The sequence below is a fragment of the Aythya ferina genome, assembly GCF_964211825.1.
Source record: "Aythya ferina genome assembly, chromosome: 1".
NCBI classification, from domain to species: domain Eukaryota; kingdom Metazoa; phylum Chordata; class Aves; order Anseriformes; family Anatidae; genus Aythya; species Aythya ferina.
The window spans coordinates 185,731,233-185,746,002 of record NC_140296.1 but is presented as its reverse complement, the minus strand read 5'-3'; the positions used below and the strand labels follow the sequence as shown (position 1 = coordinate 185,746,002).

Here is a 14,770-nt window from a genome sequence, read left to right as displayed (position 1 = left end):
TTAAGCAAAATCCTTGCACGTTGCTTATAGTACATAACACTCAAACAGCATAAGGTTGTTTGGTAGCAAATTCATTTATTCTTTCTGTAACACTGCTTGATTTATTTGCAACTTGGCAAACCCTCCCTTGGCACTCACATTACTGTGTACCCCTGACTCATCCACGTGTAGCAGACTGACCCGAGCTTCACAAGCTGTGTTTTTGGGCTTTGCCTCACAGTAATGTCATGCTCTTGCAACAGCCTGTCCTTTGAAGCACTCTGTGCTTTGTCAGCACACAGGTATGAGGGGAAAATGAAGTACCAGCAAAACAGCTTGCACTGGCCCGAGCATGTACATGACTTCATGTTCAGGCCATTTTCCAGTGTCCTGTTTTCTTTGTTGCAGCCAGAAATCTTTTCTTTGCTTTCTGTTTGTATCCTGTGCCTCATACTTACATATTTGTTCACAGGAATGCTTACATATTTTTCATTGCAGTTCATGCTTTCTGTGTGCTAGAGGGTAAATTATCTCCGTGTCTGTTCCACTTATAATCACATTTAGAAGCGAACTTACTTATTAGCAATGTACACGACTGCTGCTTCTGATAAAACTATTGCAAACCCTCTGAGCACTCATGTCTGATCTCTCGTATTTTTTCATCTTGTTTATTAATCTAGAATGAACTTTTTCTTCTTTAATATTTTATTGCTCGCAGTTGGTCTTTTTGCATGTTTAGGAAGGTGATCTGTTATTTCTTTAGGTTTCTGATTACAGTGCTATTAGAAGATATTTTTTACAGGCTGAAAATGCTCCTGGAGGGTTCCCAGCATTTTAGATTTCTGCAGTCTGCTGGTGTCAAATCGAAGCATGGCTTTTATCTGGCTAACAGCGGGGTTACTCTTATTCTCCTTTTCTTCCTGCTATCCAGCTTCTTTGCAATTTTCCCATTACAGATACACGGGTGCAACACAGAAGCCTTCCCCCAGCCTCTCTTCCACTCTCTTGACTTGCAGTTGGGATCTGATCTGCCACACTGGTTAATGTTCTTTTTCACTTGTTTATTTGCTTTGCAGCTTTTTGGTTTACCTTGGTGCACCAAGCCAACTCACTCCTGGCCCCTTGCACAGTATCCAAGAACAAGAGGAGTGTACCCCCGTGGAGCACCACTAAGGCTCTGCAGCTCTTCTTTTCCAATTTCTCTGCTTTTCCATTCACCTATCCCCAAGCATGTCCTCAACTTTTTATATTCTGGCGTATAACTCTGAAAATAATGATACTAACAACTATATTGCTGAGCTATGATAGGAAGTTTCTAGACCCAAAACTACACCATTGAGATAAAAGTGGTCACCCTTCATCCTTCAGTAATGCAGAAGATCAAAGAAAGAAACAACCAGCCACTAAGGAGGCTACTGGTAAATCACAGGAGGGGCCAGAAATTCAAAACCAGTTGGAAGGCAACAGAGGAGGGGAACCTAACGGAGATGCAAAGAGACCTTGGCATAACGTCTGTGCTTCAGAGGAGAAAAAGCAACCATGCCAGACCACAAGCAGAGACAACTGGGGAGGGAAAAGAGGATGGTGGCAGAGCACATCCCCATGATGCTGTGAGAGATGCCAGCTGCAGCACAAGGGGAAGCCAGCAACAGATGGATGTGCTCAAATGGACGCAATGGGCAGCAAACGGTAAAACCCCGAAGCGGGATCCTGCCAGCCCCTGTAGGCAGTGACCTCCGGCTGGGGGTTTTGCCTTTGATATAAGCACACATCCACTAGTACGAATGTGCTCCTGTGCTTCCACACAAGCAGAGCACAGGGATGCAGTGCCAAGGACCTGATGACAGTGCACACATATATGTGGCTAAGGCTTTCAAAACTGTAGAGGGCACATGACTACTCTGCCTTTCTCTCATTCGTCCCTTCCCCAACAAGTATTCTTTCTCTTTCTTCATCCTGATCCCAGCTGCACTAAGCTCTGGCTCTTGAAGTAGGCCTGCAAAACAACTTTATTTGTTACCAAAATTATGCACCCCCACCCCATCCAAAGTTGAATTATTCTGCCAACCCTTGCATGTAATGCAGACAAAAATTAAAGGCATTAAAAGCACAGTCCATGAAGTGCTGTAGGCACTGGCCACATTCCTGAAGGTCAAAATATCATCTCATGGTCTATAAAGGTAACCACAGGAGCTAAATTAAGCCTTTGACCAGGGCACACAAACCATTAGGAACTGCTCTTTCCCTCCGCTCCCCTCCTTTCTCAGACTCGGGGGAGCCTGATGCTTGTTTTTTCAGACATGCCGCCCCCTCACAGAGTGCTCAGACAGAGAATTTCCATGGCGCACATTGGCGGCCCGGTGCTCGCCGCGGCAGCTGACCTGACTCCCTGGCTCGCCTCACTGGAGAAGTCCCAGGCACAGCGCCAGCCAGGATTCATGTCCTGGGCTACTTCTGGCCAGGTCCTGCCCCTCTGAAGCTGCTTCTTTTCACCCTCACAGGTCAGCCCAAATGCTTACATCCACTCCAGGTGTGAAGGCAAAGTGTTTGCCGGGCAGTGCACACTCCTCTCTGTAGTGTCTGCTGCCTGCTGTGGATGGGATGCCTACGCAGAGTGTTGATATTCTAAACAACTAAGTTTTTGGACTGCAGGCAGAGATCTCTGCCTCTTTTTATCCTGAGGCAGAGAGCACATCATTTTCTGAACAGACCACAGAGCCTTGCTGACAGTTTTCATGGAGAAAGGGAAGCACGCGTGACTGGAAAGCCTGCGTTATCATACACCCAGTGTTTGCCGGCAGCTTTTGAGCAGAACCCACAAACACTGAATGGTGGGACATGTATTTAAGTGATGTCTAAGATGATAGAGAATTAAGTCTAATAATATTCATGTGAGGAAGGGCCTTCTTACTGAAAACTGTGAGCTACCCAGGAGCTCTCCTGACTGCTGTGCAGGCTGATGCACAAACAAGATGTGCTCCAGAACTCAAGGATAAAACAGCCACTGCCCTCTGGCAGCAATTCCAGACTGCTGTGGATGTGTGGTTTATAAGCATCAATCATAATGGCAACAAGCCATGTAAACTCCCCCCCCCCACAAGCTACACTATAAAATCTATGTGCTATGGTGAAGACTCATGGAGAAGAATCAAGCAGTGAGCTAAAATCCTCCATGAGAGCCTGGTGGCACTAATAGCGCTGTGGCTGTGAGAGCTCCCTGAGCAATTGCTTCTAACATCAAGAAGGGAAACAGAGGATGGATGAAGATAAGAGGAAAATGCCAACTTGTGAGAATATTAAAGTGGAAGAATGTACCTCGTTAAATCCAACTGTGCAGATCAGGTTACTCAAACTCCCAGTATGGTGAGTAGTCACCTTTGTGTTTGTTTTTGGATCAGACTCTAATTTGTCCCCCTTTCTTACATTTATTTGAGCTTTCTGAAACCATATAATGTCTTCAATCCACTCAGACTAAAGCTCACAGAACTGCTCTTGCAAACAGACACTGAAGAACCAGAGCCAGCTGTGAGCTCTTATTCTGGTGGCTTGAGTTTGAAGATGAGATCTGAGGAAAGAACCATGCTTGTATGGTATCAGCCAGCCTGGGCCATACACCTAAGAAAAGCTTAATTCCCACCTTCAACACTGTTCTCACTGCCATAGTAGCAAACAAATCAATTGAACAAACAAAAAACTGGCTTTTAGCCATGTCATGGCTCCACCTGCATAGAGACCAGCCAAGCTGTTAGAGGTACTGCATAGCTGGATATTAACATTTAGCATCAATTCATTTCTATTTCAATAAAAAGGAGAATGCCCAATTCTGCTTATAGTGAAACAAACAATAGAAAGGTCAGTGGAAGAGGACAAGGTTACCAGAATTTAATTTCACTGGAATGTCTGGACTTGAACACTGCACAGAATGGATAGAAGAAATTTGTGATGGCGATGTAGAACTTTCTTCTGATTATGCAGCAAATATAGATAAGATGTTTACTACACAGCATAGACTCTTGTGGACCAGGGCATTTTAGTTCAGAAATGATTTTAAACTGAAATCCTTTCTGACTGGGTTTTTGACCCACCTAGAGGAAGTCTCACCTGTTCCTTGTCTCAGAAATGTGCTGTGCTGGCAGAACGGGGCAGAAGCACGAGTCTAAGCCCTGAACTGTGCTGGCTGCTGATCCTCATCAATCCAGCTTTAAAAACACACCCGTCACTCAGGCTGGGTATCGACCATGGCCAAATGTAGTAGTACTTGACAACCGTCCATGTGCTCTTGGTGGCAGCCGCTAGCCACATGTATGACCCTAGACTATGGGGAGTATGGTGACACTTCTGCTCTCCGTAGACACATCAGGCCGAGCAGATCCTTGTCTCCTTGTGTGTTGTTTGTACACTTCTGCACAGTGCTGCCACACACTGCATTTAAAATAGGCACTGCTAAAGCCAAAGCTATAGTGTTTAGGGTGATCAAAGTACACAGTAAAAACTGTGATTTTTACCAGCAGCAGCATAGCCAGATAATGTGCCAAAGAAAGGGGAAAATATGTAATAGGAGACATATTTTAGGAAGGTTCTTGGAAAGAGGAGTGTTTTCTTTCTTTTCTATAGATTGAATAGCAGAATTATTATATAAAGCACAGATTTCTTACATCTCCTGAAACAAGCCATCAAGGAACTGCCTGAAAACAACATTGAAACAAGAGTCTAAATTTTAAAACAACACCAACCGACTGGATTGGCTCTCTGATAGCCTGTTCTGATGCCAAAAGTGCTTGGGTCACGCTTGCAGAGGTGTGTGTGAATGTGACAGCCTGCACTGATTTTAATCCTACCACAGTCCATAGCTGGCTTTATTTTCTCATGGAACAAAAAGTAAGAGAAATGAAACTAGAAACCAATTTCACCAGTTTTAAGGCACAAACTGCTGTGCTTGATGATTCTGTATTACTTGCCATTGCTTCACATTCTATAAAGAAAGTCCCCATGGAAAGATTTTTGCAGTAAATAAAAATGCCTTAGCAGCAGCTGGCTTAGGTGTCTGATATTTCAGTGATTCAGAGACTGGCACAGAGGAAGTCTTGGACTTTCATGAAAACATCCACCTGGATGATGTCCGTGCATGACAGCTTCTCCCTGAGCCTGTCAGGCATTCAATAACCTTTTCCTTAAGCAGCAAAAGCAGTGGCTGCTGATCTCATCTCATCTCAGACGTGTTAAGCAGGGAACCCCGTCAGAACAAGGTCACAGAGAGGTCTTCTAAGCCTACATGGAGGCTTCACACTACATTTCAGTACACTCTAACTTCTTCATGTGGTTTTCATGCAAACCATGAGAGAATCTATATATGCAGGAGAAGCATAGGAGAACTGGTGTAAAACGTACCAACATAACATCATAGCCTCTGTCATAGAGATCACAAGCACACAAACATGGGATTTGATGTTTCTGCACATTTCCTGCTCTGGTTAAGACACATAAGATGATTGACAAAGGAAGACTTAATTATAACCTACATTTCCACAAAGGAGCAAAGGAAGGTTGTGACAGTAAAAGATCATTTTCAAGCAAAACGCGTGCTTTTGCAGAGATACCACAAAGGAAAGGAGATATTTGCCTGAAAATAATGGAAAAAAACACTGTTTTGTGAAAACAAGAATATCCTCTTCTCAGCTGAATGTCATTCTTGACTTATTCCACCTCTCACTGCTGACTCCCTTCCTTCTCACAGAAAATCAAGAATTAATGAGACAGAAGTTAAAATACGGGAGAAGATAAAACCGTAACACACCCTTTATGTTTTATAAATTTACAGTTTATAGATGTAATTTTAAATATCAAGATGAGGATAGAGATTAGTTAAACCTCTCAGCTATCGCAGACTCTTATAAATTTTGAAGACCTCGTAGATAAAGATAAAGCTACTTGCAGCTAAAACCACGGGCAAGAACAGCTATAACCCATAGCTACATTTAGGGTAAAGTAATTAAAGACACAAATTAAATTCTCCTTCACTGTGACACTGAAAACAAAGCACATCTGTAATATGAACCCACATCATGCTGTCTGTGTCTCTGCATGCCATCTTTTTGAATGAAATAAATTATTAAAAAAAATTAATGCACCTTCATTACTCATTCTTCAGCTGCTGTGCATTAATTCTTGCAATTAAGAGCACTGGCTAGTCTAAGCACAGTGATTAAAACATTGCAATAACTGTGTCTAAAGAAAATCTAATTTTTTCTAGTGCTGACTTGTTTTTATTCAGTAGTGACACTTACGAGATATTGTGTCACTGCTGAGTAAGTTGATTAACATTTCTTTTCTACCACATCTTTTCAACTTAAGTGTTTTCTAACTTGCTTAAAATACAGTGTTATTGGTTAAAACAAAGTTTGTAAGGCAAACACAAGTGGCTGTGCTTGTGTTTGTAACTTGTAAACTTTGAATTTAAGTCATGCGCAATGTACAAAACGGGTCAACGCAAAAAATGCACTTACCTGGTATGTAAACTGCACTTCGCTTGGTGATATACCTAATTTTCCATTGATGTTAACTTCAATTTTACCTTGTGTAGGTTCATCCATTCTTCCGACTTGACACACAATCCTAGCGGGAAATAGCAATGCAAGTTTATCTGTTAGCACTAGCAGCTGCAATACAAATCCAAGGTATGTTAGCTACCATGCATACTGTCAGCCAAAGCACAAACGTTGCTTTATCCTATACAAGCTACATGAATTCTGGCTCAGATTCCCACCGAAACCACGCAAGAATATTTTAATCTTGTATCTACATGGAGTAAAAGTCAAACCTGAGCAACGTGTACAGCAGCTACCTAGCAGACTTCTTAGCAGAAGACTCAAATTCAGTCCAGAAATCATAGAGGAAGCTACCCAAACCTACACAAGGTTTTCACTGTACCTGGATGTGTCAAAAACAAACAAACAAAAAAACCAAAGAATCCTTTCCTCCCCTACTTTGATGCAGGAATCAATCAGCTATCTTATACCTTTGTGTATTTCAGCTGCTAATACTTTTGTTGCGCATCCTGCTATCTCCCAGCTTTAAGCTACTGCATTTTCACACCTACGATCAAAATCCCTTCAGAATTACTGTTCTCTGAAAATAAATCCTCAGATAACCCACACAAAATCAGAGGTCAAGGAACAGTGGAGGAGAAAACATCCCGCATTAACCCCCACTGCCACTGAGGGCTAGCTGCAAGGTCTGAATTTACGTTTCCAACAGGTGACCTGCAGAATATAAGCATGCAAATGCAACAAGGATTCGACACACTTGAAAAGTGGGACAAATGCTTAACGGCGAGCTGCTAATACAGTCGGCTAAGGATGCACATAACGTCTGCAGCCTATGCAGGCAGTTTCCTGCAGGACACACCCTAGGAATCACCGTTCGTTTTCTTCATTCTTTCTCTCCTTGGATTATTGCTCTTCTGTAACCAATGCACAACTGCTTACAAAAAAAAAAAACCAAACAAACAAAAAAAAAAAACAAGAAAAAAAAAACAAGAAAAAAAAAAACAACTCAAGCCCAAATTACAGAGTATAATGTACTTAAACTGGGACTTATAATAAAAGGATTGTCAAGTCCCCTCGCAGATCACTCCAGAATTTTCTGCCTGGGTACTGGCAAATTCTCTGAATTCTTGCATGTCCTAGCATGTGTACGGCCGCCTGAGTCTGTTCCTCATCATCTCTACTGTATTCTTGGAAGTTGTATCTTCTTGTCAGGCAGAAACAGGAAATGGTGCCTTTGGAGGAATTTCTACCATATGTCAAGCTAGGGAAAGCGGTCGGGGGCCAGGGTTGGGGTGTGTGTGGGGGAGCGCGGCAGCGTGGTTTGCAGGATTTTAATTGAGAAAAGCTCCCTCCCTCCCCTCCTCGGCACTGGCACTACCTCCCTTCCCCCACGTTACAAGTGGAAAACTACAATGGATGAGGACGCAACTTCTGTAAGGCTGAGAGTGAAATCACAGCAGAGTCAGTGAGCAGCCTTCAATGCCATAAAGCTTGCTGCCCTTCCACTCATGGAGAAACACCTCCTAAAAATGATTGGCTTTTTACTGCAGGAAAGACAGGGCAGCAACACTAGGTGTTTCTTCTTCTTTTTCTTCTTTTTATTTTTTTTTCTAATTAAATAAAAAAGGTAATAATAAAACAAAAGAATGTAGGAGAAGATAAAGATGCAAAATTATAGATATCCATTTAAAGATTCTGAATCACTTCTTTTTCAGGGCTTCCCTAATGGAGAACATCCTTCAAAACCCCCTAATTTGTTGGTAAATTACATTATGCAAGTTGCATTTGTTCTCACCCATTACCACACTGGCAGAGCTTAGGAAACCAGTAATGTTGCTATGATACAAGGAGCCAGTCATCTCAGTTCTGGCTCCTTTCCATGTATTTAAAAATACCAAAAAGCTTTAGAAAAAAAAAAACAACAAGAGGCTGGGGAAATTCTTGCAAGGCTACACTGGGATTCAATGCAGCTTTTGCAACACTGAAAATAGGGAATGGGGAAAGAGGGCTAAAAGGGAGTTGGGAATTTTCTGGGTAGTGATGCTTGTGAAAAGGGAGTGATGGTGATAGATTTGGGAAGTAGCAGGAGATACACAACTGTATATATACTTCTAGGTCCCAGGGGCCCAAGAAGCTGCTAAATGCACGATCTACAAACTGACTAAAACCAAAGCTTCTTCAAAAGGTAAAACAAAATCACTTAGGCATCTCTAAAATCTCTTTCAGAACAAGCCACAGAAATAGCAAAGAGTTGCTGTGCTAAACTTTAAAATAACCAAAGGGAGAGAAAGCTAAGGTTTCAATTTCAGTTTTAAATATCAAAAGTGAATGGAAGAAAAATCACACTGCTTAAAATACATCATTACTATTAACGTTACTACTGAACCTTTATGCTATGCTTTTTATCAGCAAGTATCAAAAGGGTAATTCCCTCTTGAAATTAGATGCTTGATATAATCTGTGGTAAACACCTAGACACCTAGAAGAATTTAGGCTCCTTGTTTTTACTTTTGGCACTGCTTAAGAGTGTGACAAGTAATCCACAAAACAGCTACCAACCTGCTTAGGCAACTCAACATCCATGGGCTTGTTGGCTCTGCGATGAAACTTAGTCATTTAAAGCTAAACCAAAACCCAGGGCTCCCTCCCTACCCTCAGGAAAGAAACTTTGTGGCTGGACTGTAACAAAAAGAATTAAGCTTCTTCTTGCTTTGCCTACTTTCCCATAAATCTTGTATGCTTGGCTGCACTGTGGTTGAGATTTAGCAAAGATTTTAATGGCTAGATGCACACCTACAATGCCTTTAATTTAAAAACTCATAAATAGTTTTCAGACATCTGCGGTAATGGTTTATGAAAGGTTTTCAAACAAATAAAAAAAAGTCAATCAATCAGAAGCAAGAGGGTAGCATGCTATCATAAATTTGTTGCTGTATAAGAATCTATAACAATTTTAAATAAAAACTTGGACATCTTAGTATGAAATATTGCACATATACTGCACTAGCTTTTTCTCCTCTTGATAATTTCTTATTACCACAGGAATGTCTTATTCTCCTGAAGATGCATAGAGTTTTCTTTCTGGGGGGTGTCTAAAATCTTATGAAAAATGTCCAGTGATTACCTTGTGGAAACAGAGTAGAACTCCTCTTTGAAAATACATTCCTTGTCTGCCACCGTTATATTGTTTACATCTTCTGCTTTTATTCCCAAATTAGATCCCATTATGGTCAAAAGAATTCCACCACTTAGTGGTCCAGTTTTTGGCTCAATCTGTGTTTGCATGAGGGAAAGTAAAAAAAAAAAAAATCAAAATTAAATATTGCAGTGACCATGTTGCTCTTCCATATTATTTAAAGCTACTTAGACTTACCAGCATTTAAAAGGAAAAAGATGTTTCCTGTAGGACCTGCATAAAAACTTGCTATGTACCCTAACTTTTTAATGCTAATTATTTATTTGTGAGCCCATAGCCAGTATTCATCAGCTGCAGATTTCATGTCTGCTGTGGCAGACTATAAGGTACAAAATTCCTGCCCGATGTTTATTCTATTTTATGTTTGCTTCCTCCACAAAAGCACTGGGATTTTCACAAGCAAATTGAACGAGCTTCCCTCATAACCATCCCACTGAACTTTTCCAGCCTTTTTTTTTTTTTGGTTGTTTTTGACATGTTTTTCTCCTTTTAGGTTCACAACCAAACAGTGCACATTATAAACACAAAGCGATGCCCCAAACAACTTCTTCAAAAATTTCTTTAGTCCCCTTGTCTTCCTTACTGCATCAGCTGGTAGGGTGCTGCAATACATGGGTACTTTGTGAATAAAACGAGGACTGAAAAAATCCTTGAAGTACCTGAAAAGGACTTCTGAGGTTAAAATATGATTTTTAAATTCAAATACTCTGTTATTCTAAATAATTCTAAATATTTTTTGGGGATATTAACCTGATTTGCTGTTTAATGTATGGAGCACTTCCACTGAGACCTTTTCAGGTGCTCAGCTTTGGAGAGCTGTAAATTTATTACCTGGAAGAGGGAGGCTGCGCAGTCCCAGATTGAGCAACTGGAAGCCAAACAAATTCATCTTCTGAAAGTCTGGATGTTAGTGTCTGCTGAGTTTCTTAGATCTAACTCCTAAGCAAGTCTGAGCACAGGCACAGGACTGTTGCTGCTGCCTGCTGACCAGTTCAGCTACAGAATCACTTGTTTGATTTTCCCACTGTTTCTAAATTACTAAATTACTAAATTACTAAAACTGGATCCTTTGCCCGTGGCCATCTCTTTGCGCTCGGTGCATAAATAAAGTAGCTGAAAAATGACTCAGCAGTGTCTGTAGCTGTTTCCAAATATTTTGTTCAAATTTGAACCTAACAAAAGCCTTGAAAAAAATAATATATCACAACATTGTTAGTATTTAACCTTTAATCATGTACAAACAGTATCACTCTTAGATTCCTTTGTTTTTCTTTTCCTTCCCACTCACATCATCTTGATAAGGGCATTATATAAGAATTCTTCTCTACACTTTCTGTCAAGATTTCAGGAAATCTACCTTCCTTGGCAGACTTCAAATGTTTACCAGCCTTTTCTTCCCCAAAATAGCGTCACAGCCAATTTCACCCATTGTGCTGCCATTCTGGCTGTACCCACACTGTACTTCTAGCTTCATAGCCTCAGGAGAGATTCATCGTGTCTCTGCCAGCATGAGGCACAGGTTTCAGACTTAAACTGTTAACGATCTGATTGGAGTGAAATATCCCCGTTATGACTCTCGGCCTCTGTCATATCACTACTGCATTTTGCGATAGCTGGGGATATGTCCTTATCAAATGGTGTGTGTGGGTTTCGACGTACTGATGCCCCTGTCTCAGTAATTTAGATGGGATCAGTGGAAGTACGTATCTAGACTGTTTTCTAGGATGTTATGCCCAGAAAAACAGCATTTGGTTTGTTGCCAAAAGGCAGCCGCTGAAAGCAGATGAGAGTTTATCACTTCTTGCTTTGGCTGCTGGTCCACAAGGGTGGAACAAGGCTCTTCCTTCACCCCAGGGGGATGCTCACACCGCAGACCCACTGCCCAGTACACAGTAAAATCTGTGTATTTGGCCCCTCTGACTTCTCACAGCCAACTTATACAACCTTGGGCTGCATCCCGGTTGGGACTGGGCAGTATCACTGACACCCGGAAAGCAAATCGTGGTGCAGAAAGAAGCAGCTCTCTTATTAAATGCTATTTATAAAGTCTAGTTTGAGGCCTGTTCGTGAGCCTGCTAAGTGTTTGCAGTTGAGTGCATGGTGATCCTCTTTTATAGACTTATTTCAGGTAGAACAGACTGGGAGAGAAGAAAAGCCCATGCTTATTCCCAAGCTTCAAGTGCCATGTTTAAGGGTATGCTGCTAGCCTGGCTTATAGCACAGTGAGGCCATGGCTTAAAAAACAGTGAGTCTCAAAGACTCCATTCAGTCTCTTTTATTGTGACTCTTTCTAAATCTCTCACACACATCACTACTGGCATTATTTCCATACAGCTATTTCAGAGGCTTACTTAACACCCCAGGAAAAAAAAAAAAAAAAAGAAAAAAAATGCCTTTCAGTATGAGCTTGTTTGAATGCTTTCTGGTAAAAAAATAATGCTCTGGGCGGGAGAAGAACAAAAGCTATCTTACGCGAGTGATTTCTGGAGGAGGACATGTGACAGCGGGACGAGAATGACAGAACTTGTCATACACACACTTGCTCGGCTTGCCATCTTCTTCACACCAGACACACTTGTAGTCTTGATGGGCTGCGAGGCACAGACTGCAGTCACTTCGCCCATAAGAGCAGTTGTACAGGGTCACTGAAAGAGGAACGGAGAATGCACTTAGACATTTCCCTCTGTTTCAAGGATGTTTAGAGTATTATCGAAGGAAAACTAATCCTATGTACAAAGACACCCATTGCTCAGCTTGGTCCTGTGAAGAACATACACCCTATGTACTGAACCCCTGAATGCTGCTGGGAGAAAACCTTGTTTTTTTGCTGGGCAGAAAACTCTCAACACCATCCACGTGCAGAGTACAAATAAGCTGCCAAGTAGAACCCAAAAGCAGTTTTGTCACTCGGACTTTGTCAGAACACTGGAGCCCAAAGTCCTTTCTTTGACTATCCTCAGGGAACCTGGCTATGTGACTGTTTGAAGACCAGCTCCAATGAGCAGGTCCTTCTGGTGCACCAGGAGCCAGACATGGAAAGCTGCAAAGTCCCTGGGGATGTCGCTGGGGACAGACATCAGCTGGTGTGGGACCCTTGCCAATCGTGTATTTAAAAGAAGAGAGCTGCCTTTGTGGGCTGTTTACAGGACATTTGGGCCTTTCCAAACTCATCACTAAAACCTGAACTGAATATAAAGTCAACATTTCATGAAGTGTTATCCTTTGTCCAACCTAATACCTCTTTGTTTCTCCTTTCTTCTCCATTTCCTCACTTTCAATTTCCCCTTTGCCTGGGGTTGCCACCCTGATGTACGCCTTATTCCTTCTACAGTGGGGTTTAATCCCCAAATAGGAATTCAAAACCAAGAGATCAGGTCTGACAGTCACACCTCTCCTACTGGTGAACCAAGCACCAGCTGTCCCAGACGCTAAGCTTATTTTGGCCCCTGTCAATCTCCAGTATGATGCACAGTCACTGAACAGAATTAATTTTGCCAAATGGATGCAAAGCCTTCAGACATAGCTGGTGGTTCAGCACCATAAGGAAAGCCTGCCCTTGCAAGAAAACATTTGGAGATGCGCTTGAGAGCTAGCCCAGAAGAAACAGACTGAAAAGATGTCACACATTTCTGTGGGGAAACGTGCATGTGGCACAGATTATTCAGCACGTGAGTGCTGTGCTTCCCTGGGTAGGTGAGCTGGGTATCAAAGAAAGGGGAGCTTCTTGCTCCCTCCTTTTATGCTGCTTCTCTGTGCCTTTTGGCTGCCCTGTTTTTCTGGCCATGCAGCCTCCCCCTCTGTCACCAAGGCTCTGGCACTTGTTGAGTGTTTTTGTAAATCAGCTTAACTTACCAGAAGAGCAGAAAACTATCCAGGTTTCCTCCTGTGCTCTTTCAAGTGTTAAATGTGCTCACAGATGGGAGTGGGGAGTACACGACAGAGAATCAACATCTCCCCTTTCCAGCGGCCATTAACTGTTTTAGCTCATTAAGCCTCAAGAAACGGTACCCTTAGTGACATTGTTTTTTCCCCAAGGAGGTTCATCCTTACAGATGCAGTAAGGAAACCGACAAAAGCGGAGGTGACCAGAGGTGGGTAAGAGACCAGGGTAATCCCTTTGAGATTGCATGTGGTAAAGGCCAGAAAAAAATGTCTATTTAAAGAAAGCTTTTATTCTCAGAGGAGTAGGACTCTAGGAAGGACACCAGCAAAACCACCCTCCAGCCCCTAACATTTCAATGCACGTGATATCCTAGATAATAGCAGCAGAAGCAGCTTTTAAAATCTAATTCTAAGAGGCTGCCATGTCAAATTCCTACTGAAATGAAAAAGTAAAAAGGTAATGCTGGTTTTCCATTATTTTCCAGCAGTGCCCTTATTCCCCTGCTAGCTCTGAACAATTATTACAGATGCCCAAAATTTCACTACAGTCTTTCTGCCTTTTGCATGAGAGCATACAACCCCATAAGGGCAGTTTTTCTCTAAATGCAGCATATTTAAAAACCTTGCATTCAGTTTCACAGTTACAGCCTTTTGTAGAATAGCATGATTTTATTCCCTCCCTTACACTGAAGAATTAATGCAACAGTGAAGACTGCTTTTAACTCTTCTTACATCTAGTCAGCATATCCATTTGCTATCAAGCAGCTTTGCCAGGACACATTCAGACAAGCTATCATTGGAGGTGCACGCAAAGCTGAGAGACTTTGGCGTTAGTATCAATAAATCAATAAGAAAAAACATGCATTTGGTTCAGTTCCTCTCTTAAATTTACAAGGAATCGATGAGCACAAAGTAGGAGTAGCATCATTTGCTCCATATACTGAGTGCATCAGCATGGAAGTCACCGAGTTAACAAACATAAGCCAATAGTTTGTGAGTTAACTCTTCACTCTGGGTATTGGATATGAATGTGGTGATGGGGAAAAGTGTGAGACAGCCTAGGTACATCAGTTTGGTTGTATTGACAGGAGAGACGGCACAGGCTGCAGCAAGGAAGAGTTTCCTCATGCCCATGCACCAGTTTGCTTCCTTAATCCAGCACTCAGAA

The 14,770-nt window shown here is 42.0% G+C and overlaps 1 protein-coding gene across 6 annotated transcripts in view; it reads right to left on the bottom strand.

The window, feature by feature from the left end:
• PLXNB2 (plexin B2) overlaps positions 1-14,770 on the bottom strand; it is a 257,534-nt gene that overhangs the window by 40,064 nt on the left and 202,700 nt on the right. For all 6 annotated transcript variants that reach the window (XM_084516756.1, XM_084516753.1, XM_084516754.1 and 3 more), the window contains 3 exons: positions 12,193-12,365; positions 9,649-9,797; positions 6,483-6,591 (listed from right to left, as the gene is read on the bottom strand). In XM_084516756.1, coding sequence (XP_084372882.1) covers positions 6,483-6,591; positions 9,649-9,797; positions 12,193-12,365 — 431 coding nt within the window. The remainder of the gene's footprint in view (positions 1-6,482; positions 6,592-9,648; positions 9,798-12,192; positions 12,366-14,770) is intronic.